Below are 27,338 nucleotides of genomic sequence, written 5' to 3'. Positions count from 1 at the left end.
GTAGGAAGAACAAACTCTAAAGACAGAGGCCTTGTCTATTTGCATCTGCTTTGGCTTCCCCAACTTAAAAGCAGCAGCAGAGGTCTCAACTCAGACTTGAGTTCCTATCTCGTCTTTGGCATCTTCTGGCTGCTTGACCTTACTCAAGTGACTTAACCTCCTCAAGTCTTAGGTTACCTTATCTGGAAAATGTGAATCCTACTACTTACTACTTATTTCACAAGTTGGTTCAAGCACTGGTTCCCAAATCCAGCTGAATATCAGAATCACTGGGAACTTTAATAACATGTAGAATGGCAATGATTCAAGATACCTGCATTTTTTTTAAAGTCATTCTTTTAAAGTCTCAACTGATTCTTGTGTATAGCCAGATTAGAAAACCATAGATTGGAGGTTTAAATTATTCATAAAATACCTGCCAATGTTAATTTTGCTCAATACCCAGCTGTGTCCCAGAAAATGGGACAAGAAGAATCGATATAAGGGGAGTATTTGAAAAAGCATCCTGGGCTTAAACCACACACGTAAGGAATCACATCACAGGACATGGTACTCCTGCCCCAACTCTGCTCCAATCACCAGTGCCACACTGGAAAGCAAATGAGTAAACTGCCAGTAAGCAGGTTTGTTTGGCCCAATGTTCTAAGACAGTGAAAGGTCCAGGAAGAGAGCAGTAACGTTTTCCAAAGGTTAAGCTTTCTATGCAGTGCTAAGTTGCTGCTAAAAATGTAAAAGGAGGGAGGCCTCAGAAACAAAGTTGGCAACGAATGAGGATGTTGGCAAGTGCAACATTGCTTATTAGATCAGTGTCATTCAAAAGATAGCTTAGAACACAGTAATATTGGCAATGTGCTGTCCTTCAAAATAAGCAGGATCTTTCCTTTCTACTGTTTCAGTGTTTCCCCAGTAACAGAAGAGGGACGCACAACCTTGCTTCCTGTCACCCACCTTGTAGGTGAATGAAGTGGGCCTGCAGAAGGCCTGGGACAGACTTGGATTGTTCATCCTCAAGAAAAATAAGGCTCAGAAATGTCGTGGTAATTGCTTTCTAGTCTCTCTGGGTCTTATAAGAAAAAGAGATTAAACCAATTTTATAGTTTCAGGACTTACACCCATGTGTAGAAGCTATAGAAATGCCATAAAGCATATAAAGCATACTACAGTCAGATGTGACTCCTCACCCAAAGTTCAGAAGCATCCGCTTCATTAAAATGAAAATCCAGGAATTCTGTTTCCAGGAATTAATCAGATATAATCCAACACATGAAAAAATCATGTACAAAAGGATTGCTGTATCTTAGGACTGCATAAGAAGGAATGAGAACAAACACAACAAAAACAAAAAAGGTTTGCTATGTCACTCAAACAGCAAAAAGAATACTGGATAGTTCCTAAATGCTCGAGAGATGACTGGTTAGGTAAATTACGTAATATCTGAAAGAGAGAGCAAAGCAGGGATACGGAAACTTAACACAGACAACCTTCAAGTTGTACATTTTAATTTACAATTTTTACCAATAAAAAGATTAGTTACAAAAGGGAAAGTCCTCTATACAAAATGATTTTTTTTTTCCATTCATAAAGAGAATCAACTGTCATGCCTTGCCTTGCCAAGTCAAAACTCAAATAACTTCTTTTGGTAAAATTATTCCAGAAAGACAGGTAATCCAGACAAGACCAATAACATTACCAGCTTCCTAATCCTATTTAGGAGGAAGAACTTAATGAACATTTTGCCTTGAACGAAAGAATTCTAAATACTAGCAAACCTTTAGAAAAATGACTACTCTTAGGCAGCTGACTTGATAAGGCAGCATACAAGAGACTGTAGCTCACTTACCATTAGAACCTTCTTACACATACAATGAGTTTGCACTCCTGTACAATGGGTACACATACAACATAATAGGAATAATGGCTTCTAAAGTTTTACAAGTAAATTTTATTGTGGCCACAGGTGAACAGAACATATAACAGTTAAGGTTCAGACTCTCCCCACCTATTTTATCATATAAATTAAACACGGAGAGGTACACACAAATAAACTTTATTAAAAATGAGGTGCTTTTTTCAAACTCCAATTTCCTAGTATCACACAGATCACTGTTTAAGAGTGAGAGAAAGAGTCATACTGTTAGAGCACGTTTCCTGAAAAGAAACTGATCAAAATGTTCAAAGCCTTTTCAGTTGACTCAAAGTATGGCAGCCACTCAACACTGCTCCTAGCAGTCTACTTTCAGAATAAAAACATAAAATAAAATAACCGCGTGAAACACCATAGCCTTCAAAAAACTTTATTTGGTGATGAGCCAAGCTCTGATGGAAAAATCCCACCTATAAAAAATGTGTTGTGGGTATTTAAGCTGGTCTGATTCACAGAGCTTGTACATTCATGACTTAAAATAATAAAGACCCTCTAACACAAATGATTCTAAAGCCAATACACCTCAAAATTATGTGATTCACTTAGATGTGCTTCTAGTAGCTTTAAAAAATGATCTCCGTGCAGAGGAGCTGCACCTTCCTCACAATTAACGGAAAGCACTTCACCAAAACACTGAGGGGGAAGGTGCAAAAAAATGCCAATTTACACACATAGGGTATGAGGTTTTCTCCTCCACCTTACTCAATGAATGTGTTTTTAGAATGAGAATGAAATAGAATCAATGCCAAGGAGCCTCTCAAACAGAGCATCTCCCTGTAGCCAATGTGATTTAGAACCTCCTAAAACGATGCCTTGGGTTCACAAACCCAAAAAGCCCTACACATGAAACGTAAAGAAATCACGTCCGCCAGGGTTTAAACCTAACCCATGTTAGATGCAACTCCACTACAGTTTTGATCACTTAACTCAGGTAAAAAAAACACCCAGCAACAAGTCTCATATCTCGCTAACCATCTGTGCCCACACTGACTCAGTGGTGCTTCTTTATAGAAACATCTGAAGAGGTGGCAAATGGTTGCAAATGATGGCAGATTGAAGCAATTCCAAAAGCTGAGAAAGCTCTTCATCCACTGCTTCTGTCTTCTCCCCTATTGTTACAGTTCCGCCACCAAAGGGGAAAAAAATATGTGAACAAGTTCTTTGTGACCAAGCCTTGGCAAAAGTCATTAAATAAGAGAGCTTGTCAAAGGCAGAACCATTTTATGGACATCTTATGGTTCTCCTCTAGTTGCAATTTGGAGCTGGGAAAGTGGGAGGGAGGCATGTGTGCAAGAAAGAGATAAGAGTCCTTTGGACAAGGGTTTGGTTACCCAACCCCAGATGCCCAGCTCAGAGACGGCAGACTAGGACCTGCTAAAACCCATTATTCAGACGGAAAGGAAGGAAGAGAAGACACCAAAAAAATATAGTCAGTTTTGAAATTTGCACAGTTGATATTTGTTCTTCAAAGCGGTAAGGACTTGAATGAGAATTATGAAACTTGAGGAACACTTATATTTTTCTTCAGGATTTAAAAAAATTTGTCTTGTACTGAAAGACTACATTCAGTGAGGGTCAGGTCCAACAGCATTAGCTAGAACTCGGTTGTTAAGCGCACCCAGCACTGGGAGGAAACTTGGTTTGAGAGGAGCGGCTGCAGGGCAGCCCAAGGCCACTCCTTCACTGGTCTCCAAGTCGAAAGCCCTGGCCCCAGTTATGTCTCCCGCCTCCACCATTCTGATCAGCAGCTCGCCTCATGCTAGCAGGGGGCACGCCAAATCCTGACACCCCTCCTCTCCTGCTGGGCAGCCAGCGGTACCTGGAGCAGAAAGAGGGGAAGAGAAAGGGAAAGAAGAGAACAAAGTCACTTCCACACAGTTATCCGACCTCTCCCTATACTGGTGTTCTTGTGGCATCTGGCATGTTGAAGAAAGCCAGGGACAATATCTTATATAACTTTGCCTTGTCTGCACTTAGTGCAATGACTGGACCACAGACGGCATCTGCTTTACATGCTTCTTAAATTTATTAAGTTTTCTACTTAACTCACACTCTAAACATCATTTTTCTGATTATAATCCAGTCCAGATGCAGTGGCGCTTGCCTATAATTCCAGTGCTTTGTGAGGACAAGGCAGGAGGACTGCTTGAGGCCAGGAGTTTGAGACCAGCCTGGGCAACTTAGGGAGACTCTGTCTCTACGAAAAAAAAAATTTTTTTTCAATTAACGGAGCATGGTGGTATGTGCCTGTAGTCCTACTTGGAAGGCTGAAGTGAGAGGATCACTTGAGCCCAGGAGTTTGAGCCTGCTGTGAGCTATGATCGTGCCACTGTACTCCAGCCTGGACAACAGAGCAAGACCCTGTCTCTTAAAAAAAAAACCAAAAACAAAAAAAAAACAACAACCAAAAGTAATCTATCTACAACAGCATGGAAACAGAAATATACCACCACAAGCCCAACAACCAAAAAACAACCAATAGCATCTTGGTATATCTAAATATAGATCAAACTAGATCAAAGGATATAAAATAATGTCCTTCACTTTCAAAGGACAAACTCACAGCCTGTGTGAGCCCCAGAAGGCATTTATTTCCATAAGGCTCTCAGCTGAGCCAATCAAGAGAGATTGGGGAAGAAGGCTTTCTGTCTTACAGGTTTGGGTACATTTTTATTCATAATCTATCTTCCAAATGCATTCTTCCCATCTCATAGATGGTAGGAAAGCCCAAAACAGTTAGGTGATTTCCCATCTTACAAATTAAGTCACAGAACTAACAAAACATAACCTCAAGTCTATGCTCTCAATAGCATTTTCCAACTATTAATATTTCCCAGCTTTGACCATATTAGTAAATTTAGAATGTGTTTAAACCTATTCCACTTATCAGATCCTAACGTCTAAATTTTGCTTGAAGGCATAGAGCATGATCTGATACCCGTTTGAACCCCTCTCGGCACCAAGAGTAAACCATGACAGCTGACTTGCCCACAGCAGAGAGCAACAGAGCAAGACCCCGAAGATCATGATGTTATACTAAAGCAGTTACTATGTGAACTTACTCAATGAGCATTTACCTCACATCAGGCACTGCCTGTTTATAAATTCATCTCATCTTCACAACTCTGTGAGGTAGGCACCATTATTATCCCCATTTTATAAACAAGAAAACTGAGACAAGACAGAGTGAAGCTCTTTGAAAGTGACCATCAGGATTCACATGCAGGCAGCCTGGCTCCAAAGCTTGTACCCTGCACTTCTTACTCCTGTTTGGACGGGACAGCAGTGGGATGACACATAGTGACTGCAGAGGCACAGCCCCCATTTGTTTACATCATACTTGATACCTTCATGCTCCTTCCCAAAAAAGATAATGACCCCTTTAAACACAAAATTTACTGTGTACAGAGAAGATATAACTGCTTTTCTAAATGGAATACAAGACACCTACACATCTTAGAATTCTACAACTCACTTCTTCCCTTTTAAACAAATACAGCTTTATCATTAAATCAAAATGTATTTCCAAGCGCTGGTCTCTCAACATCCATTACGTCTGGTACAATTATATTCCTCCGAAGTACATAATAAAATAGAACACTTACAAAGGCAATGCTAGGGCTGTCTTGCTTTGCTACTTAGTCTACGACAATACGGAAGCCATCTCCATTGCTTAAGCAGATAGGGAAATTAAATGCAAGTAATTAGAATAAAAAGACACCCAATTACACATAATCAACAAAAATTTATGGTAATTTCAAAGCAGTTACTGCTTTTGCAAGGAGCTACATTTTGTCATCTGATCTTTATGCAAAATTTAACAGTAGGGCTTCCACCAACAGAAAAAGCTCCAGTGGAAGGCAGGTTCCAGCATGCTGCTGATTTTGCCACTAGAATCTTGTACGTACTTTGTTGCCCACAACTGAGTAGTATCTACAAGCCGTTAAGTCAGAATATGGCCATTTAAAGTAAAGTAATTGTTGGCTGCCCCCCAAAGCACCAAGCTTTTTTTACTTGATGCATCTGCCATCCTACTTGATAGACCTAGATCAGAAATCTAAACCTGCTGTTATTATGTCCTTTGATAATTAGAAAGCAGATTGGTCATTTGTTTTTTTTTTAGCCTGAAGGCAACTGAAAGCTCAGAAGAGAAACAAGTTTCTTTTTACTCTCTTAAAGAAAAATACACACACCCCCCCCAATAACACTGTATTTCAGAGTTCACAATTTAAAAGTCTTTCAAAAACATACCCTACCCTTATAAAAGAAGGTGGGGTGGGTAGAGAGGGCCTACTCAAGCTTTGCTGCCCTCACTGATCCCTTGGAAGAATGACAGAACTGCAAAACATTAAAATGAGCAGGATGTGAAAGGGTTTTTGGTGGGTTTTTTTTTAAGCTTTTAAATGCAAGTTATTACTGCCTATCCCCCACATGAGATTAGGCTGATTGTCAGGCAGGCTGTGACACCCAGATGGTGATTTAACTGGTCCCTTCTTCAACAGCCTTTTGCCTCACTGACAGAACGGTCATACTACTTACATGTTTAAGTGTGTGAAGAGTCTCTTCGCAGCTCGTCAAACTCCAGCTCCCACCCCCACCTTCAGGAATCTGGTGAAGAGCTTTCATTTACTGAGTACCCACTACTGTGCCCCAATAGTGCATCTTACTCACACAGTCCTATGAGATGGGGCTTCCCCACAACTTAGACTGCAAACTGAAGCTTGCAGGTGTGATTAAGTAACATTCCCAATGTTAAAGCTGGTACATGAGGAGAATGGGATTCATATCCAAGTCTGTCTCAAAAATCGAAGCTGCTGTCCTTAGCCTCCTCACGTTAGTAAACCCCATATACAGATAAAGAGCACATGCCCCCAGGAGGTTGGGACTGCCCAAACTTCAAGTCTCTCATTTTAGCTTTGAACAGTCCTGTAAAATTTCAATTCTATATTTACTATAACAATGTTTAAAATACTAACCAACAAGCTAACTATCCCTTCCTTGGCCAAATTCATGGGTAAAACTAAGGCTTCAAGACAAGACACCCTGTGATCCTGGTACTCTGCCATCCCTTAGACCAGTGCTTTGCACAATGGAGTTGCATCAGGTCCCTCAGCCTGCTCAGCACAGCTGAGATGCTTCCTGGGTTGCTGGCTAGTCATCTAAAACAAAAGGGTGCCAAGAAGGAGACTAGGATATGGCTCTGATCCCTAGTGTCCTATGACTATATAACTAGAGTAAGTTGTTTGTTGGCTCACATTTCTCCATCAGACGGGGAGCTGCTATCTGAATACATGAAAACATAGGCAATAAAATGACTGCTAGATGAGGAGGAAAAAATATACTTACAAAAACTGAGGTGTGGATAGAAAATTTCTTCCTCCCAAGTCCATTGGGTATCTGAACATTAGGAAAAAATAAAGATGTCCAACAAGATTTCCAATAAGCTCATTGATCACCCTGCAAACAGAGAGCCAAATTAGTTTAAAGACATTCAAGCAATATAGTAAGATGCACCAAGTTTTAACTAATAGAACAGGGAAGACATCCTCGTTACAGCCCATTTACAGTCCCTGGGAGTCTGTAACAGCTCGACAATGAGCCCTTTTGTAGGTTTGAGTGGCAAATGCTTTCTGAGGGAGCAGGAAAATCAGTCCTGCTGAATCAACGAGGCCCGCTGCTCTTTAATGCCAGCAGCCCCTCTGACATCTCTTTCAAGCACTAGCCCATCCTCAAAATATTGTTTTTGCTAATTCCTGCTTCAGGAGCTAGGGAAAGCCAGCTTCTGAATGCTTTCAGCCGTGAATACTGTGTTTGTAAAACATGGGCAGATATGAAGGCTACCGAGACAGAAGTGTGGGAGTAAGGAAAAGATGCCCGATAAATGCCTGCTCTCCCTTCCTACAAGAGCCACTAAACACTTCTCTCTTGCATCCTTGGGTGTAAGACACCACAGAGATCAATTAAGAAAGCTGACTTTCACCCTGTAATCCTAACATAAACATTGACCTTCTTTAGCTTTCCCATGGCTTACATATAGGTCACCTCAAGATTTTATAGATCCACGGTTGCTATTACATATCATTCTTTGTCCTCACCTGCAACATGATTCCTTCCAGGGACAAATCAACAACTGCAACTACTCCCAGCCTCTGCCCTTCTGGGTAGGAGAGCAGCTTTACCAGAATGTGCTATGCTCTAAATACAATCTGTTTGCCTCATTTATTCACATCTCCCTATCAATATGCAGAAGTTAGGATCACACAGAGCAAATATGTAACAGATGAAGAACTAGTACTATTAAAGTCTATTAAAATATTAAAAATATTTTATAGTGTAAGAAATTAGAGTTCTTGGAATAGATGCATCCTGATATCTTCACTTTAAAATTCTGACTGAGTAAATTAAAGATTTTCTTAAGTCTCACTTCTAATTCCAGACCAACAAACTAGAAATTTGACCCTACTTGGCCAAAACTTCTGTACTATTAAACCACTTACAAAACTACTGTTCATCCGAGAATCTGCATTTCTATGACTGGTCAGCAGTTTCCAAGGCGTTCTGGAAATGCTTTAAGAATATAAGACCTAGTAATTTTATGTATGGCTCTTACAGAATCAACTCAGACACAAATTAGGTCTATGTTTGCTCAACATGGATAGTGAAATATATTTATTCAAACACACATATACAGAAGCATATTGTGTTTAATAATGAGCTAACAAAATCACAACTACTCACTGTTAAATGTGCTTAAAGCCCTGTAATTTAATAAATTACACTGAAATGAAATTATTCCTTAAGTCAAAGGGTCTAATGTATCAATGTTGAGATTCTTCAAAGTTTTATAAAGAGTAGAGAAAGACAAAAATTAATGAAAATTTTCCAAGGATTCATTTTCAATTAAATAAATCTAATATCACTTACGAGCCTCCAATGATGTAGTTGAATCCAAGTATAACCCAGGGTAAATAACAGGCCTAGGAAAGAATATACACAGAAGTAAATACCCACAACTAAAAAGAACACAGCTGCTACAGAGACTGAAATGGGTAAGGATACACTGACAAGGACATAGGCAATAAAATCCTTTGAAAGATCACTACAAAATTTCTCAGGTCAATCTAATATCATTCCTACTGTACTTAAAACTTCTAATCTGACATTATACTTATTTGTATATTTATAACTTGAGGGAGAGAGTACTTTGCCCATAGTTTAGACACAATACACACCCTGAATTAATATTAACAAATAGCTTCAAAAAGTAGGTGAATGTCCTACAGATGCTGCTAAAAACAAAGCCCATAACAGAATCACGGTAGGATTCCAGCCAGCAGATTGTCACAAATAAACTAAAAATACCCCATCTTTTTAGGTTCTTCTTTTACATACCTCAAAAAATTACTTTGAATTTTTATTTCATTACACATTGATATCGGTAACTAATAACCTCCCAAGTAAAACACCTCTCCAGAAGAATTCAACATTTGAGCCCCTTATCAAACTCAAGACATCAGACCAAAAGCTAAGAGAGTTTATAGGGAATTTCACAAAATACTAAAGACAAGGTTATACCTAAATAACTTTAAGGATACGTGTGGTAAGTACCATAAGAGGAACATAAAGTATTGCAAAAGCCCAAAGGCAAAAGTAATTACAGGCAGGATTCTCAGGAAATATGTTCAGTCCCAATTCAGATTAAGAAGGGATAATGGGATTTATATGAGGAAGAGAATCAAGAAAACATTACAGGTGGCAAATTGTCAGAGCAGGTACAAAGGGAATTATCTGGAGGCAAAAAACAATTTGTTTTAGCTATAGTGTAAAGCACATAACAAGAAATAAGGGAGTGGTAAGAAAAAATTTTGAGAGGCAGGGTTTCACATGAGTATCTTTCCTTCTGTCTCTCTAACACACATACATACATGAGATCACTCAGGGACATATCCTGAGGTACAGAGGGAGTGGAGAAGTAACAACAGTCAGCAAGGGACTCCAGGTTGGCTAATGAATAGAGCTGACTGAGGAGGGGAGAAAGGGGATTGCCTATGGTATACTGCTCTGCAGTGCCCTCTTCTGGACGAGTCAGAAAGTACATCTCTGAAGAGGGATTTCTGCAAAGACAAATGAAAAGTTAAGTTTTTCCAACTATACCTTAAATCGTGTTCCAAACCAAAACGATACAATCATGTCTCTGTTCAGCTGGGCCCAGACATAAAGTACTGACATGATCAGAGGAATCATCAGCAACTGCAAAAGAAGTCAACATGTAAAAACTAGGTTCCAGAGGCACTTCAGAAAGAGGCTTAGTGTAAATCTACTATACTTTTGACCCCTTCACTCCAAAAAAAAAAATCCCCACATGGATAAAAGGAAATTCAACTGATCAGAATTATAAATTGATCCTATTATTTAATTTATCATCCAAATTATACATAAAAAGGCTACAATATCTTATAATAAGACAATTATATTATCTTAAATGGATTCAGAAATATCAGGGTCAAGCTCTATTACTTGCAAAAAGTAGGCAACAAATCTGTACTTACCATATAATCTCAATTTTAAAAAAATACATACCCACACACATGCCTACAAAATACTGGACAACCATTATTCTCAACGTTCAAACATAATAAAGAATCCAGAAATGAGCAAGAAAAGCAATGATTTAGATAATTCATGTGAGATCTTCAAAGGTTTTGCTGATGTAAGATCATCACAAAAAAAGCTAAAGCTCTATAGTTTCAAAGTACCACATAATTAACCATAATTAATGCAATTTCAACTTCTGTCAAAGGCCATTAATTATAAATTTGAAACACATAAAAGAGTCAATAAATAGTTTAAAGAGCCACTTACCTGCATGTCCATTGCTAAGCCAGTAATCTTGGTTTGTAAAGTTAAAGATTAAATATAAACAAAGCATTCTGTACCTAGTTCTAAGTCTGATCTGGTTATTTCCCGCCATTGAAAAGTTAATTTTATTCTAGTATTCTGAAGGAAAATACTTTTCCGTAATTCAGATTGCTTAAAATAACCTAGAACACAAAAGGATCTAATAATCTTCATTATGAATATTCCATGACTATACTATGACAAGGAAATGGCAGAAATCAACAGTTGCAGCATATGACTGACTGGTCACCTGGCATCCTCTTTTTCTTTCTTTGCCACTGCATATTAGCATCTCTCCTTCAGAGGATGGATGTACCCTTTGAAAGAAATGATTCTACTCATTCAGGGCTCTACAACATGGCTAAAGTCCAAAACAATTTTTTTCTTCTCTTAAAGGAGGGGAAAGGGTACCCAAAGTGCCACATTTTCTGTCTCCTGGCCAAGTTTAAATGGAAGTTGAGCCCACAAGCAATTGTGAGCTCACCAAGTCTATATAAGACTTGAGACATCAAGAGCTTCTGCTGCTCTCACCCTCTTACCATCTGTAAGAGTCCCGCAGTTGGAGGGCTGCTGACAACTGTGGTTGGTACAAAGCAGAGAGACTTACTGTGCTATTCCCAGAGCTGGGTACTTTACAGAGGGACTGAATTACTATTTAGGACCTCACGAGAAGGACAGCAATGAAGTCAGAAAAGGATGCTGGCTGTAAATTAATTTTCTGATAAGGACCACAGATTTCAGAAGCTGTCTCGTGGCACAGAATCTCTTTGTGCTTCAGTCAACAAGCTGTCACACACGAGAACACAGAGAACTGGGAACAAGAAGAGGGAACAGTAATAAAACTCAACCAAATGTAGGAAAAATCCCACAAAGGCAATAGCAGAAAAATGCATTACTCAAGGGCTATATGATTTACTACAGCATTTAAAAAGAACTTAATTATTAATTATGAACTGCAAACAAAGATGCAAATACTGTTAATTTGAAATTTTTATAGAATACTGTCTATTTCCCCAAACCTGAAAAAAACTGGTTCATTTCTGGCCCAAAATAACAGATTGAAGGATACCACGATGCAAATCCAATTGAAGAGGAGCATGAATAAATAGTCTGCTGGCCTCCCATCAAAAGCTCCTGAAACAAAAATAAGCCAAATGTCATGGTTCAGAATATCAGAACAAAGAAACATCCATGCAGAGAAAAACTTCAAAAAATTACAGAGAAAGCCAAAATAAGACTATTTTAAAAATCACTCCTCTCAAGAAAAGTGAATTTTTAAAAATATGTAAACCATGTCCTCAATAAAGCCCTGAACCAAAGTTAACTGAGGAAGGCTACCCTATGCTCACCTAACTGAATTCTAGTGAGTGACATGTTCCATCATGGGCTAACTCAGACCCAAAGACAGGACAGTCAACTCCACAGCTACTGAGCCCCATATATCCCAAAGACCAAGGAGGCTCCTAGAATTCCCTAACAGCCTCCTGGCCTTCCCTTCATGACTCTTGTCATGACCTGATGGACACATTTGGGATTCCCTGGTTATTCCCCGCTTCCCTCTCCCTCCATGACCACAAGCTCTGTCAGAGGAAGAACCATGTCTGTTTTGTCTACCATGTGCCTCCTCTAGCATGTGGGAGGTACTATTGTTATTATTAGACACACATACACACACAAGCACTTGTCCAGCACTGGTCTTAGACACTGAAAAGAAAGTTTGTCTTCCAGGACCTTACACTCTAGCAAACAACAAGGATGTGGGAAGAAGCGAGGAATACAGATAGTCAAACCTTTCTATAGCCTCTGGCTCTTCACTCTCACACTTGCATTAGGGAGGTAGAATGGAAAGACCTATAACCTGCTTTTATAGATGAGGAAATAAAGTTACATGACCAAAGTCACAGAGCTTGTTAGAAGCAGAATGAAATCTAACTACTATTATAGTGCTCCTGTCACTGCACCCTATACCAGCTTCTGTCTTATTATTGGGCAGAGTATTCAACAATGGTCCAGCTTTCTTTTCTAAGCATGATTCCTAATGCTTTCAGGTTGGAAAACCATAAGAGAAAAGACACAGAAATGACCACAAAGTCACTCTAGCTCAAAAGTTACCTTCCTCCCCTCCAGAACCTCTCACAGTAATGTGATATAGCTAGTCATTTAAAAAAAAAAATTCTAACAAGTGTCAAAAAAGCAGAAAGATCTATCTAAAAGAAAATGGGTTTCCAGCAAATCTCTTCTACTTGCCTTTATTCCTCCCTATTACCTCAAAGGCACACTTCAGCCACAGTGTTAAGTAGGCTTAGTGCTACAATGAATCAGAGCTGAAACTCTAACACAATTTCTGAATTTTAATAATTGTTCTGCTTCATTTGATGTGGTTTTGGCTTTGTGATTTCTAAGGATTCTTTAAATTGAGTACTTAAAATATCATAATCACATAAACTACAGTATATTATTTGGCATGCTTGCAACTGGGAATTTACAAATTAACCGGTCTCAAATTGAAGTCTTTCTAGTTCAAATCAGAAACCTCATAAATAAGCCAACATTGTTATATACCTAACAATTTAGCCAGGCAGAAAATATGCAGGTGGCAAATATTTTGTCAAAATGTTTGTATGTCTGTATGGTGTAGAGAAAATTGGGAATCAGTGGACCTGGGTTCCAGTCCTTGCTGTGTTACCTCAAATAGCTTTCTGATCTTGGAAACATGTCATCATCACTCTGCACAATTTTCTTGTCTGTGAAATCAGAGCATTAAATAGAATGCTCTCAGAGGTTCCTTTCTACACTAACACTCACAGCAGCATTATTCATACTAGCCAAAAACTGAAACCAAGTGTCCATCAACTAATGAATGGATAAACAAAATGTGGTATATCCAAACAATAAAATTTTTATTTGGCAATAAAAAGGAATGAAGTGCTGATACATGCAACACAGAAGAACCTTGAAAACATTATGCTAAGTGAAAGAACTAAATCACAAAAGACCACATACTATATAGTTCTGTTTATAAGAAATATCTAGAATAGGCAAATCTAAAGAGGCAGTAAGTAGATTAGTGGTTTCCTAAGGGTTATGGGGAAAAAGGAGATTGAACAGAAATGGCAAGTGGCTGCTAAGAGGTACAGGGTTTCTTTTTGGGATAATGAAATGTTATAAAGTTGATTGTGATAACAATTACATAATTCTGTGAATATACTAAAAACCACTGAATTATATACTTTAAATGGCTGTATTACATGATATAAGGATTATATCTCAATAAAGCTATTTAAAAAAAATGCCCCTTAGCTCAAGCATTTCAAAATGTTCTGTGGTTGGAAAGTAGGGAATGAGGGAGCAACTTACAGCTAAGAAAAGAAACCGAGGGCCTAATAATCCCACAGATTTGCCTTAAATAGTATTCAAGTAGAATAATGTTGCAAATTAGCTATATAACCTGACTAGGTAACAGGGATGGCAAACTGGGTTCAAGGACCTTAAGTAAACAAGAAAAGACAATTTTTATAAAAAGAGCTTGGGGAATTGTTGCAATTTAGGTTTAATAATAGTACCAGAATTATTTTTAAGTCCTCATATTTCAGAAGCAAATACTGAAATATTTATGAATGAAAAGATATGTCTGGCATTTTGCTTCAAATAATTAGGGGTAAAGTGGGGGACAGCCATGGATATAGATAAAACAAGACTGGTTATGAGATAACTTTAGATGGTTAAATAGGGGTTTATACTGACACATGCTATGACATGAGTGAACCTTGAAAACACCATGCTGAGTGAAATAAGCCAGTCACAGAAAAATCTATATACACAGAAAGTAGATTAGTGTTTGCCAGAGGCTGGGAGGTGAGAAGGAGAGGATGCAGAGTGACTCCTTTGGGTTTTTTAGGGAGTGATAAAAATGCTCTGGAATTAGATCACAGTGATGGTTGCATAACACTGTGAATATACTAAAGACCATTGAATTGTACATTTTAAAATGGTTAAAATGGTCAATTTTATGTTATGTGAATTTGATTTCAATTAGAAGAAAAATGAGGGTTCATTGACCTTTCTCTCTACTTTTGTATGTTTGAAAATTTTCCAAAATAAAATTTTAAATAATTGATCATAGATCATCTACACTTTAATCTAGAGTTTACTACTGATATTTAAAAAACATTCATTACCCCAACAGCTTAATCCCCAATTAAATTATACCAGAAGGACAGAATGCAGAGCAAGTCAGCATCATAATCAGGTCCAACTGGAATATGGGAGAATGAAAATTATATATTCTGGTAGATTTAAGGATCAAACTTCTGACATGGTGATGAGAGACCTACTTGTCAGTTTCACCTTAGCCACTTCATTTCCCTTTTTTCTTTTTGGAGACAGGGTCTTGTTCTGTCACCCCTGCTAAAGTGCAGTGGGATGATTATAGCTCACTGCAATCTCACACTCCTGGGCCGAAGCAATCCTCAGCTGCCCAAGTAGCTGGAACTACAGGCATGCACCACTATGCCCTGCTAATTCATTCTATTTTTAGTAGACATAGGGTTTTGCTCTTGCTCAGCCTGGTCTTGAACTCCTGTCCTCAAGTGATCCTCCTGCCTCAACCTCCCAGAGTACTAGGATTATAGGTATCAGCCACTGCGCCAGGCCCACTTTACTTCCTCAAATGGCCTAGTTATTCTCTAGTAAAACTCAGGAAATGGGCTAGTAACAGTCTCCATAGTAATAGTCTAAGACCTTATACTCTGTAATAATACAATTCCTTTCTGTCTTTTTAAAAAGCAATTTAAGGAAAAATTATAATTATTTGACACCAAATGCCCATCCTATTTCCCTGCAGTTATGAAACTTACTCACAATTCTCAAACATATGAGCATTGTCATGGAATTGGGTGGTTTAAAATTTTCTATCCTGAGCTAACAGCCAACAGGTTTATAAAGTCCATGAAGTCAGCCAACCTTTTCAAAAATCATTTAAATCTAATAAAAATTATTTTGTGTCATATTTTGACATAGCATATTAATTTATTCTTCTTTAGTGTAAGCAACTCAGGACAGCATGTAAAGTAGTATAGGAAATAAACAATAAAATATGTTTAAGAAAAGATTTTTATAGCTTATCCATAACATATAGGTAGTCATATCTGCTAAACTACTATGTTATTAAATCCAGGCTATATGCTGGATTTTAAAGTTGAGTTTTTCAATTATGGAGGATAAGGCTAAGCTTTTAATTGCATAAAGTAGTATTTTTCAACCCCAATTTAGGACATATATACATTCTAGCCTAATTTTGCATTAAAGGACAAGGACTACTCTATGACAAAATTGAGTGAGATAGTCAAAATAAGTGAGAAGCACACAGCTCAGCCACAAAGGAGATAAGCAAGACATGTTAAACCTCTGACCTGCTAATTTTTTCACCTATAAAATGATGGCACTGCTACTTATACCTCAGTATGTTAGAGAATTAAAAATTGAGTAAGCTAAGTGCCTAGTACATCACTGAATGGCATAATTTATCATTATGCCATTTCTTTACATAATGCTAACTGCCCTCTGAATTCCTCTAAGTAAGTGAATATACGGATTAGCAAATTAGAAAGAAACAATATTTAAGACAACTATGGATAACATACCTGTTTCAAGTCGTGTAGAATACTGATACAAGAAATATAAATTGACCAAATAAAGAAATCCAGTTCCTGGACCCACAGGAAAATAAAAGGTGGCAGTGATTGGCCTCCAAATCTGTCCAGATCAAAAGAAACATTACTATTAGTTTCTCTAAGCCTTGTTAATTTTTTTCCTTTAACTAAATTAGCCCCTGCAAAGCATTCTCCTCAATGAGAGCTACCAAAGCATTACCACCAATATAGTTCAAGAAAACAACTGAATGAAAGTTCATACTCATTACATCAATTTGCAAATCACAGGAATAAAATGTCATAAAATAAGCAATAAATATTTCTAAACAAGATGAAAAAATCAATCCCATAAATGACTAGCCTTTACTGAGATCTGGCACACAATTATGCCTATGTCAAAAATGAATTACAAAGACTTAGTTTCCAACATTATAGTAAATACCTCTATTTAGCAAAAGAACATTCTGGGATGACACACCTTGTCCAAAAATGTCATACTTAAAGGGAGAAGTAAAACAATGTTTTTTATTCAAACCAATACACTAAACAGGCAATAAGGACACATGACTTAAAAAACCTTAGTCTAAAAACAAACAAAAAATATGGAAGGTCTATCATGATAAAGTAAGCCTTGCTCCAGACCCCCTGGGAAAAGGGTTGCCCAGGTCCCTTTCCAGCAACAACTGGTCAATTTCTTGCATTTTTTTCAAAAAATAATAGTATGTGTTACTATTATTCATCCTTCTTCATCCTGTCTTATGCAGTCCTGTTTTATACCGTGGTTTATTCCCTCAACAAAATATTTTTACGGGCTTCACAGTATTCCTTTTATATGAATATCCAAACTTCATTTACATTGTTGTACAAATGTCACAATGAATAGTCCTGTATCTCCTCTTTATACGTTACATACAAGATAAATTCCTGTCAATCAATCTGCTAGACCAACAGACATATGCACTTATTTTGCTAAATATTACCAAATGCCTACAAAAATGTTTAACCAATTTATACTTTCTCCTGAAAAGTATTAATAGATGAAGCCAGGTGCAGTGGCTCATACCTGCAATCAAAGAAATTTGGCAGCTGAAGCAGGACTGCTTGAGGCTAGGAGTTCAACATCAAGCCTGGGCAACACAACAAGACCCTATGTCTACAATAAAAAAATTAGCTAGGTATGGTGGCGGGCACCTGTAGTCCCAGCTACTAGGGAAGCTGACATGGGAGGATCACTTGAATCCAGGAGTTCAAGGTTACAGTGAGCTATGATCAGGCCAATGCATTCCAGCTGAGTATCTTACTGTTTGTAATATTTAAAAATTGAGCCTCTTGGGCTTTCAGGCATACTATATGTAAATAATTTTGTATCTTATTTCATTATTGTCTAATCCACTGGCTAGTACCCCCAGAACAACACTAAATAATAGTGGTTGAAGTAGATGACCTTCTTAGACTTTTAGAAACATCAGCATAATGCTGGCTTTTGGCTTGAGAGCTATGCGTCTTCTTGCACACTACCATGTACCAAGCACAGAAGACACAGCTCCTGCATCAGGAGTTCACAATAATGGAGAAGGCAGTTCAAAGAAGCAAGAATTGACACAAGGGGGGGAAAGTTTGGACTTGGTACAAAGTCCTAAAGAAGTGCAACAGCACAGTAAGTGAATGGGTAATGCCAACAATTCAGGTGTGGCAGGAATGAAGGACATCAGTCATGGGACCCAGCCAGATACAGAGCTGACAAGTTATATTCTCCAAGTATAGGAATGTAACCATCAGATCTTAATTCCCTGAAGAAGAAAATATATTATACATACCCAAAAAGTAACTAGAACCTTCCAAGAACCCTGTATTTAAACCAGTAAAACATGTTAAAATTCATTTTTATGTATTTACAACTTAATCATAAAAACAGTATAGTCTAATGGTAAAAGCACTGGCGATAATTTGAGAAGACCTGGATATAAATTTTTGCTTACAAATTACCACTTCTAAGCCTCAATTTCCACCGGTAAAAGGAGAATAATAATCTAATACTTGCCCTACTTTAGTTAATGGTTTAAAAAAAAAAAAAAAAAAACAGCCACTGGTGGCTCACACCTGTAATCCTAGCACTTTGGAAGGTTGAGGCAGGAGGATCACTAGAGGCCAGGAGTTTGAGACCAGCCTGAGCAAGAGCGAGACCCTCATCTCTACAAAAAATAGAAAAGTTAGTCCAGCGTGGTGGCACATGCCTATAGTCCCAGCTAACTTGGGAGGCTGAGGCAGGAGGATCACATGAGCCCAGGAGTTTGAGGTTGCAGTGAGCTATGACAATGCCACTGCACTCTAGCCCGGGAAACAGAGCAAGACCCCTGTCTCAAAAAATAAAAAAAATTTCAAAAACCAATAAATTAGTGTGCTATTCAGCTTAAGTCTGACTCCAGAGTTTGTGATACTAAATCCTTACTTTTACAATGCCACCCACAAGTGACATCAGTATTATTAGGCATAATTAAAATCAGTAAAAATTTTCGGTACTACTATACTTGTATAATCCTGAAAGGAACTGAGAGTAAACCTACAAATTCATTCTCCTTGCTCATGAAATGCACTGGGAATAAGACCAGAAGCAAACCCAGCCATAAAGTCTGGACCTTTGAATTGGCTGCTTCATCTGCCCAATGACATCTGTCCTATGATTCCTGCCTTCTTTATCTTACAGGGTTTGTAAAGGTTAGAAATCAGAACGTGGATTAAAAAGGTGCTTTGTAAAGAAAATTAATATATGTGGGTCTATTATTATTACAATCTTTTTAGGGGTTGCCCAGGTGACCTGGTTTTCCACAAATTCACATTTAAACAACCTCCATATTCCTGTAAGTTACTCAAGGCCTGATTTTGGAAAAGAAACCTAGGTGTTTTTTTTTCTGACTACATTTTCTCTACTGCTGATGACACAACACTATTTTTAGCCACTGTGTGCACCTGTTCTTTGGAAATTAGTGTCTGTCAAAATACCTCTCTTCTTTTCCCTGTTCATTAAGCTTACCCTTGAGTTATACTTGCTTTCATTGATCTAAAAGACTTAATATTATTTTTGTCATACTTTAAAATTAAAACTTGAAAACATCAAGAGATGGTTCATCTCTTTAGAAGGATATAATGTAATATATTTCTGAAATCCCTATTGAAGGTATCCAACTTAAATTCTCTTCTTTCTTCTGATATTTAAATAGGGTAAGGATTTGTTTTCAGGGCCAGGAGTGGAGAGGTACATTTTCAACTCTGGAAAGCCTGAGGCAGCCAGATACTACACAAAGAGCCCAGGACTCATGACAGAGGACTGCATGCTACATGCTTGCTGAAAAGGCCTGTAGGGGAGCATTTCATTTTAACTCCACAGCAAACCAAAAGCCAGATGCATAATAATCCCAGTTTTTTCAGGAGGAAAGCTGGGCCATAATCAGAGTTTAGGTAATCTGCCTAGAGTTCCTCATTTAACAAAGACAAGTGGCCCATGTGTTCACTAGCATATAAACTTTTCGAAAAGACAATAGACTTTGTTCCTTAGTTACTAATCCAACAATTTGTTGAGAATATGGGTTATGGCTATCCTGTAACTAAAATCTCCCAATCTGGCCAGGTGCGGTGGCTCACGCCTGTAATCCCAGCATTCTGGGAGGCTGAGGCGGGCGGATTGCTCAAGGTCAGGAGTTCGAAACCAGCCTGAGCAAGAGTGAGACCCCCGTCTCTACTATAAATAGAAAGAAATTAATTGGCCAACTAATATATATAGAAAAAATTAGCCAGGCATGGTGGCACATGCCTGTAGTCCCAGCTACTCGGGAGGCTGAGGCAATAGGATTGTCTGAGCCAGGAGTTTGAGGTTGCTGTGAGTTAGGCTGACGCTAGGGCACTCACTCTAGCCTGGGCAACAAAGTGAGACTCTGTGTCAAAAAAAAATCTCCCAATCTGCCACTGAAATAATTACAAATGCCATCCAGAGTCTACACAGGTTTTTTATTTTTTTTTATTTTAATATGAAAAGGAAAGATTTTTTTCTTAAACAATAAGGATCAGTTGATTTGGAGTTAAGAAAGTACATTGCTGGGTGCAGTGACTCACACCTGTAATCCTTACACTTTGGTAGGCTGAAGCAGGAGGACTGCTTGAGCTCAGGAGTTCGAGACCAGCCTGAGCAAAAGTGAGACCTCATCTCTTATAAAAATACAAAAATTAGGCCGGGCGCGGTGGCTCACGCCTGTAATCCTAGCTCTTGGGAGGCCGAGGCGGGCGGATTGCTCAAGGTCAGGAGTTCAAAACCAGCCTGAGCAAGAGCGAGACCCCGTCTCTACTATAAATAGAAAGAAATTAATTGGCCAACTGATATATATATATAAAAAAAAAAATTAGCTGGGCATGGTGGCATATGCCTGTAGTCCCAGCTACTCGGGAGGCTGAGGCAGAAGGATCGCTCCACCCCAGGAGTTTGAGGTTACTGTGAGCTAGGCTGACGCCACGGCACTCACTCTAACCTGGGCAACAAAGCGAGACTCTGTCTCAAAAAAAAAAAAAAAAAATACAAAAATTAGCTGGGTGTTATGGCATGTGCCTGTACTCCCACCAACTCGGGAGGCTGAGGCAGGAGGATCCCCTGAGCCCAGGAGTTTAAGGTTGCAGTGAACTATGATGACGCCAGGGCACTCTACTCAGGGTTACAGTATACAACTGGTCACCAAGAAAAATGGTAAGTACCTGTGTGGTTGTGGCCTTCTGTGGGGGATGAGAGGGAGACACACTGGGTAGGCAAGAAAGGCCCCTCCCATTCATTTAAACAAATGAAAGTCACTCCATATTTTAAAAGAGATATTAGAAGACACTGAATCTGCTCCTGGGTATATAGTCAACAGAAATACATATTTATGTGCACTAAGAAGTACATACGTTCACCAAGACATGTACTAGAATGTTCATAGTAGCACTATCCATTATAGCCAAAACTGGAAACTACCTAAAAGATCTGCTAATAGAAAAATGGGCAAATAAATTGTGGTATAGTCACTCAATGGAAAAATAAGGATGAGCAATCTATAACCACATGCAACAATATGAGTGACTCTCAAACTTAATGTTAATAAAAGAGGCTAGACACAAGAGTACATACTGTATAATTTCATTTATAGAAAGTACAAAATTGGTGAAAAACAATCTATAGAATTAAAAGTTAAGACAGTAGTTACCCTTAGAGGGGGTAGTGACCAGAAGGGAGCAAGAGGGTTTTGGGGGTATTGATAATATTCTGTTTCTTGATCTGGATGCTGGTTATATACATGCATTGAGTTTTTGAAAATTGAGCAAGCTTTAAATTTATAACTCAATAAAAAATTAAAAAACAAAGCCACGATCTAATGGGCAGCCTCATCCACAAACTACAGCACAACTGTCTAATGTGGGCAGTACTGCTAAGGAAAGATTTTAAAATGTACATACCAAAACACTTGCCACTAGAGTTCTGTATCCAAACCTTGAGGCTACCTCTATGCTCAGCCTATAGACCAAGTTCATTCCCTTCCTTTCTGTTATGTGTAAAATGTCTCTCTTCCCCAATATACTCTTAAATTAACCTGCTAGGGTTGCTGTGATTAGGTTAAATGTGATAATATAAGCAAAAGCTTGGCAAATATAAGCATCAGGCTGAATTACAGATTTGGTTGGTGCCATTTCTTATTCCTGGAAACAAATAAGAGAAATTGAGAGTTTGGCTGGGTACGGTGACTCATGCCTTTAATCCAGCATTATGAGAGGCTGGAGCAGAAAGACTGCTTGAGCCTAGGAGTTCAAGACAGGCCTGAGCATAGCAAAACCCTATTTAAAAAAAAAATGGTATTATATTATCCCCATTTTTATTTTTCTCATGGCCTGGACAATAGCTCATATTCCCATTTTTCAGTAAAGACACTGAGGCTCAGACAGGGTAAACAGCTTGCATAAGGGCCACACTAGTAAATCAGCCCCTTACTAGCCAGGTCTTCAGACCATGACACAATTACTTGAAATCCTATGTTCTTCCTACTCTAATAAAAAAGGAAAAATAACTTGCTAAGACTGATTTGGAAGAAATGTTTTGCTAAACATTTAATGATTTTTTTGGAAGATATTATGCAAAGGAGTTAAACAAGACAGTTTAAAACTATCTTTGACTCAGCCAGATAGAAACTGAAACTGCAACTGTCTATAAAATGGGGGTAACACTGTAATCCTTATCTCAGGATGATTGTGGGACTTGAATGAAATAGGAGAAGAACAATGCAGATTTCAAAGGGTAATGTAATTTTGTCCAAAGAAATGAAGAAATACTGCTATGCAGGCAATCCTGGGAGATATCATCCCAGAATAACGCTAGGGCACCAGGAAATTGCCACCTGTCTTATAGTTAATAAGGAAACAACAATATGAAGACATTTCATCATTGTGAACTATTTGATGAGTGTGTGTTAAGTCTGAGGGACTCAGAATAGGGACAAATCACAAACAATGTAATGAGTCTTAACATACACCTGGTTTCAACCTGTCCAACTAAAGAAATAACATTTTAAACTTTGGAATTCCAAACCAACAAGCTACACAGAGAAACCTATGGGTAAGCAGGAAAAATAAGTTTTGTCACTTCCAACATAAGCGCACAAATCAATCATCCCCCAATTTTTTTAAGCTATTAAAGATTCAGCTTCTAAGGAAAAGAGGAGCCTCTAGCAGAAATTCTGCTAAAGCACACCTCACACTGTCCTTGCACAGCAGACTCTCACATGCAGTTTTTCCTGGACTGCTTCATTTGCAAACGAGTTCCTCCAGGTGGGTATGACAGTTAAACTTGTCCAGAATAGGCAAGAGTCATCCATAGTAACAGGAAGGCAAGACAAGTTACAGCTGTTGGTCTTTCCACACCTGGGCCATCAGTGCACTGTCCTGCCTATTGCCAGCAGTTTCTCCCAGTCTGGGGATAATAAGCCCAGAAGAAACAATGCAAAGGAGATTGGGGAAAATTGTGGAAGGTGTGATATGAATGATGACTCTTTTTGATCGGTTCACCGCTTTTTACATTACACACCTGCAGCCTAGTGGAAAGGCTGCTCTACATTATTTCTTCTACTAATCTGACTACACAAGTGAGATTTTGCAAGAAGGGCCAACAAGTCCGTTTTTACCTGGTCCTTCTCACAAAATGATATGCAACCATTGCTCCCTATGCACACACATTACCCAATCAGATACCAGGAACAAAGTGCACAGCATTTACTCAGCCAACAAATATTTTCTAAAGTAAACAGAGAACAGAATGCAATTCTGGCTACACTCCAGAATCATATTCTTATATCCAACTACCTATCTGACTTCTCCACTTGGATGCCTAATAGCATCTCAAAACTTAAATGGCCAAAACATAATTCTTCATAACCCCAAACCTGAGCTCCCTAAGCATTTCCAATGGCAGAGTAAGGAGCTTAGTAAGGAGCTCCGCCATCCACTCTGCTGCTCCAGTGAAAACAGTAATATCTTTGAGTCCTATATCCTTCACCCATATACCCTTCTTATCTGTTCAGCTGTAATTTTGTCCACTCTAACTGCTGAATCCATCCACTTTTCTCTATCTTCACAGCCACCCTGATCCAAATCACCATCTCTTGCCTCCTAACTGGATTCTTCTCTCTGATTCCATTGCCTCCCTCCACTCCCCACACATGCACACCAAGTCCACCCCACAGTAGGCAATCTGTCAGTCCTTTACTCAAAAGGCTCCAAAGGCTACATAGTGCCCTCAAAATAAAGTTCAAAACCCCTTAACATGACCCTATATGATCAAGTTTCAAACTACCTTTCCATCTTCGCTTTACTGCACCCATCCCTGGCTATCTCCCTGCACTCATCTACCAATCCTCACCCCTACAGCTGACTGTACTAGCTACCTAGTCCTTCTGTTCCTAGTTCCTGCCTCTGAGCCTTTCACTTACTACTCTTTCTTCCTAGAAGATTACCTCCAGAACGAGATCTACCCAAAGCTGGCTGACTCCTAGGCATTCAGGTTTCTTCAAATGTCTTCTCTGAGGCCTTACTGGAACACCCTATTGAATTTTACACCCCTTAAGTCACTCTCCATCACATGCCTCTCTGTTTTCTTCATGGGAACTGGAATCTTTTCTGTCCTATTCCTTATTATACCCCCAGTTCCCAGCACATAGCAAGTATCCAATTATTTCCCATAATTCAGCCAATATATAAGCACCTACTATGTGCCAGGCAATATTCAAGGTAACAAAAACAGTGGTAAACAAGACAAAGATCTGGGTCTCATGGAGCCTTATTCTCTGAGGGGAAGCAGACTAACAAATACCAAGGGGTGATATGTACCAAGAAAAAGTAAGGATAAGGGAGATGGAGTAAAGGTGGAGCTATTTTATGTAGGGCCATCAGAAAAGGCCTTGCCAACAAGACAGCATCTGGGGAGAGACCTGAAGAAGGAGGTAACAAATGAGTCATGGTTATCTTCCTTGGGCAGAGAAACATGTGCAAAGACCAAGTAGGGATCCAGTTAGGCACTAAAGTAACAGCAAGGATCTCATTGTGGAGTCTAATGTGCACGACAGAGAATAACAAGAGATGAGATCAGAGAGGCAGTTGGGGGATTTGGATTTTATTGGAATTGACAAAATATCAGAGGATTCTGGACAGAGGACAGGACTTGATTTATGTTTTAAAAGGATCGCTCTAGCTGTCTAGAATAAACATCAAAAGGAATAAGGTTGGAATGATAATGGCTTGCAATAGAGAATGAGAAGGGATTATATTCTGGATATGTCTAAAGTAGAGTCAACAAGATTTGCTGACAGATTGTGGAGTGTGAGAGAAAGAACTCAAGGATGACTGTTGAACTTTTTTAATACTGGAGTTGCTATTTATTCTAGGGCAACAAGGGAAAGGGGATTCAATTTTGAGTATGTTAAATTGAAGATGACCATTAGTCATTCAAGTGGTGATTTCAAGTAACCACTGGATGTAAAAATCTGAAATATCAGGAGACAGATGTGGACTAAAGATATTTATATTTGTATTTCAGAGTCTTCAGTTTATACAAAGTATTTAAAGTCCTGAATGAGATCACCTAGGGCTAGGGAGAGTCCTATAACAAAGATCTCTGGCCTGCCTCCCAATTAAAGGTCAAGAAGATAAGGAACTAGCAAAGGAGACTAAGAAATAAGACCCAGTGAAGTGGAGGAAGAGAAGAGAATGTTATCCACAAACCAAGTAATGTGTTGAAGTTAACGTCAAATCTTGGTATCTGATCTGCCACTGATTAAAGTTTTAAATCAGAATTTGGTGAATAAAGATAACCTCCAGGAAACTAACACTCTCTTGCCAGAAATGTTACTCTGGACTGTATCCTTCATGCTTAAGGTGATCTTTCATTTCTGCAGCAATTTACTCTTTACCCATTCCTACTACTACATGCCAGACACCAGGTTAGGGCTTGAGAGAAACGCAGATATATAAACTCATTCTTTGTATCTCTGACCTTAAATCATTCATGTAGAAGGAAAAAACAACAACGACCAGCCCTCATTAACATGAAAAGAACTCAGTCCGAAGTTGGTCAAGTTGACACAGCCACACGCCACCCACGTGGGTGACAGAGGGAGGTCAGCGAGCACAGCTCCAGGTGGACCCAGGCCAACAGACTGGCAACCATCGCTAAGTGTGGAGGGTGGGAAGCACAAGCTCACTGCACAGGTGAAGTCAGTCCCTTTCTGCCAGGTCAAACCCCCATCTCCAGCCATCCAGGCCTTCGCTCCAGACCCCTGGCCTACGCTCCAGACCCCTGGCCTACGCTCCAGACCCCTGGCCTTATACGCTGGCCCACCGGACCCCGCCCTAAACCGCCAGCGCCGGGCGCACTACAAATCCCACCAAGCTCCACGCGCCCGCGACAGGCCGGCCTGCGCTCCGCCGCCGCGGGGTCGCCTGGGGCCTGCAGTCTCCGCTCCCCACGCCGCCGGTCAGTACCTGGAAGCGATAGAGGAAGGCTTCGGGCCAGAGGAAGAGGTAGGCAGGGCTGATAAGGCCGAGTTTGCCGACCAAGGGCACCGCGACGGTGGCGGCGAACCAATAGCGCGTGATGGCCGGGATGCTCCTGAACCAGTCCCCGATGTCCGACATCTTCGCCTCTCAGGTCGCCAGGCTGCGCACGGCCGCCCGACTCCCCGTGCCGGCCCCCTCTCGACGCGGCCGGCTCCGCGAGTGGAAGGTGTCGAGGCGGAAGACGCCGAAGCTGCGGTGCAGAAGGCGGAGACCGGCGGACGTGGCGCCACCGAATTCGGACGAGCGAGAGGCAGCGTTCTGAGGCGAAAACTTCCCCTTCCGGCGGCCGCGGCCGACGTGACCAGAAGTCCCGCCGCTTAAAGGGCGAGCGCCAATTTTACCTCGGGCCGGACCCGGGCGCCCTGGGGGCGGGGCCAGGCGGGGCGACGACGCGACTGGTGGGAAACAGTGGTTGCCAGGAGCAACAGCAAATTCTCCAGCCAATGGCGAGGCCATTCTCGCCGGCGTTGTCACGCAGGTGGATCCACTTGGAGGGTACTTAAAGGGGCTGGAGGAAAATGATGCGGACAGTTTCCCGATTTGTTCACTCAGTTCTGCAAGTGCTCGTCAGGCGGGGTTTTAAACACCAGGCCTGTCGCTGATGTCAGCGCCGTCATGGCTCCTTCTCTCCTGGAGCTTATGTCTTCTTGGGGATAGACAAATAATAAATAATGGAATAAGATAATTTCAGAGAATAAGAAAAATAAGGAAGATAAAATGGGATGATGAGGAAGAGTGCTGGATGATGGGGC

At 39.7% G+C, this 27,338-nt stretch overlaps 1 protein-coding gene across 1 annotated transcript; it reads right to left on the bottom strand.

Moving 5' to 3' along the window:
• Nucleotides 1-2,031: 2,031 nt before the first annotated feature.
• Nucleotides 2,032-26,886, bottom strand: DERL1 (derlin 1). The gene is made up of 8 exons (XM_012743310.3): nt 26,512-26,886; nt 16,465-16,576; nt 11,892-11,956; nt 10,787-10,813; nt 10,079-10,174; nt 8,849-8,901; nt 7,271-7,381; nt 2,032-3,743 (listed from the first exon to the last, which is right to left on the bottom strand). Exons 1-8 carry the CDS (start codon nt 26,662-26,664, stop codon nt 3,605-3,607), a joined length of 756 nt encoding a protein of 251 aa, XP_012598764.1. The 5' UTR covers nt 26,665-26,886; the 3' UTR covers nt 2,032-3,604.
• Nucleotides 26,887-27,338: the final 452 nt, after the last annotated feature.

This window comes from Microcebus murinus, chromosome 7 (genome assembly GCF_040939455.1).
Source record: "Microcebus murinus isolate Inina chromosome 7, M.murinus_Inina_mat1.0, whole genome shotgun sequence".
Taxonomy (NCBI): Eukaryota; Metazoa; Chordata; class Mammalia; order Primates; family Cheirogaleidae; genus Microcebus; species Microcebus murinus.
This window is presented reverse-complemented; position numbering and strand designations above follow the sequence as displayed.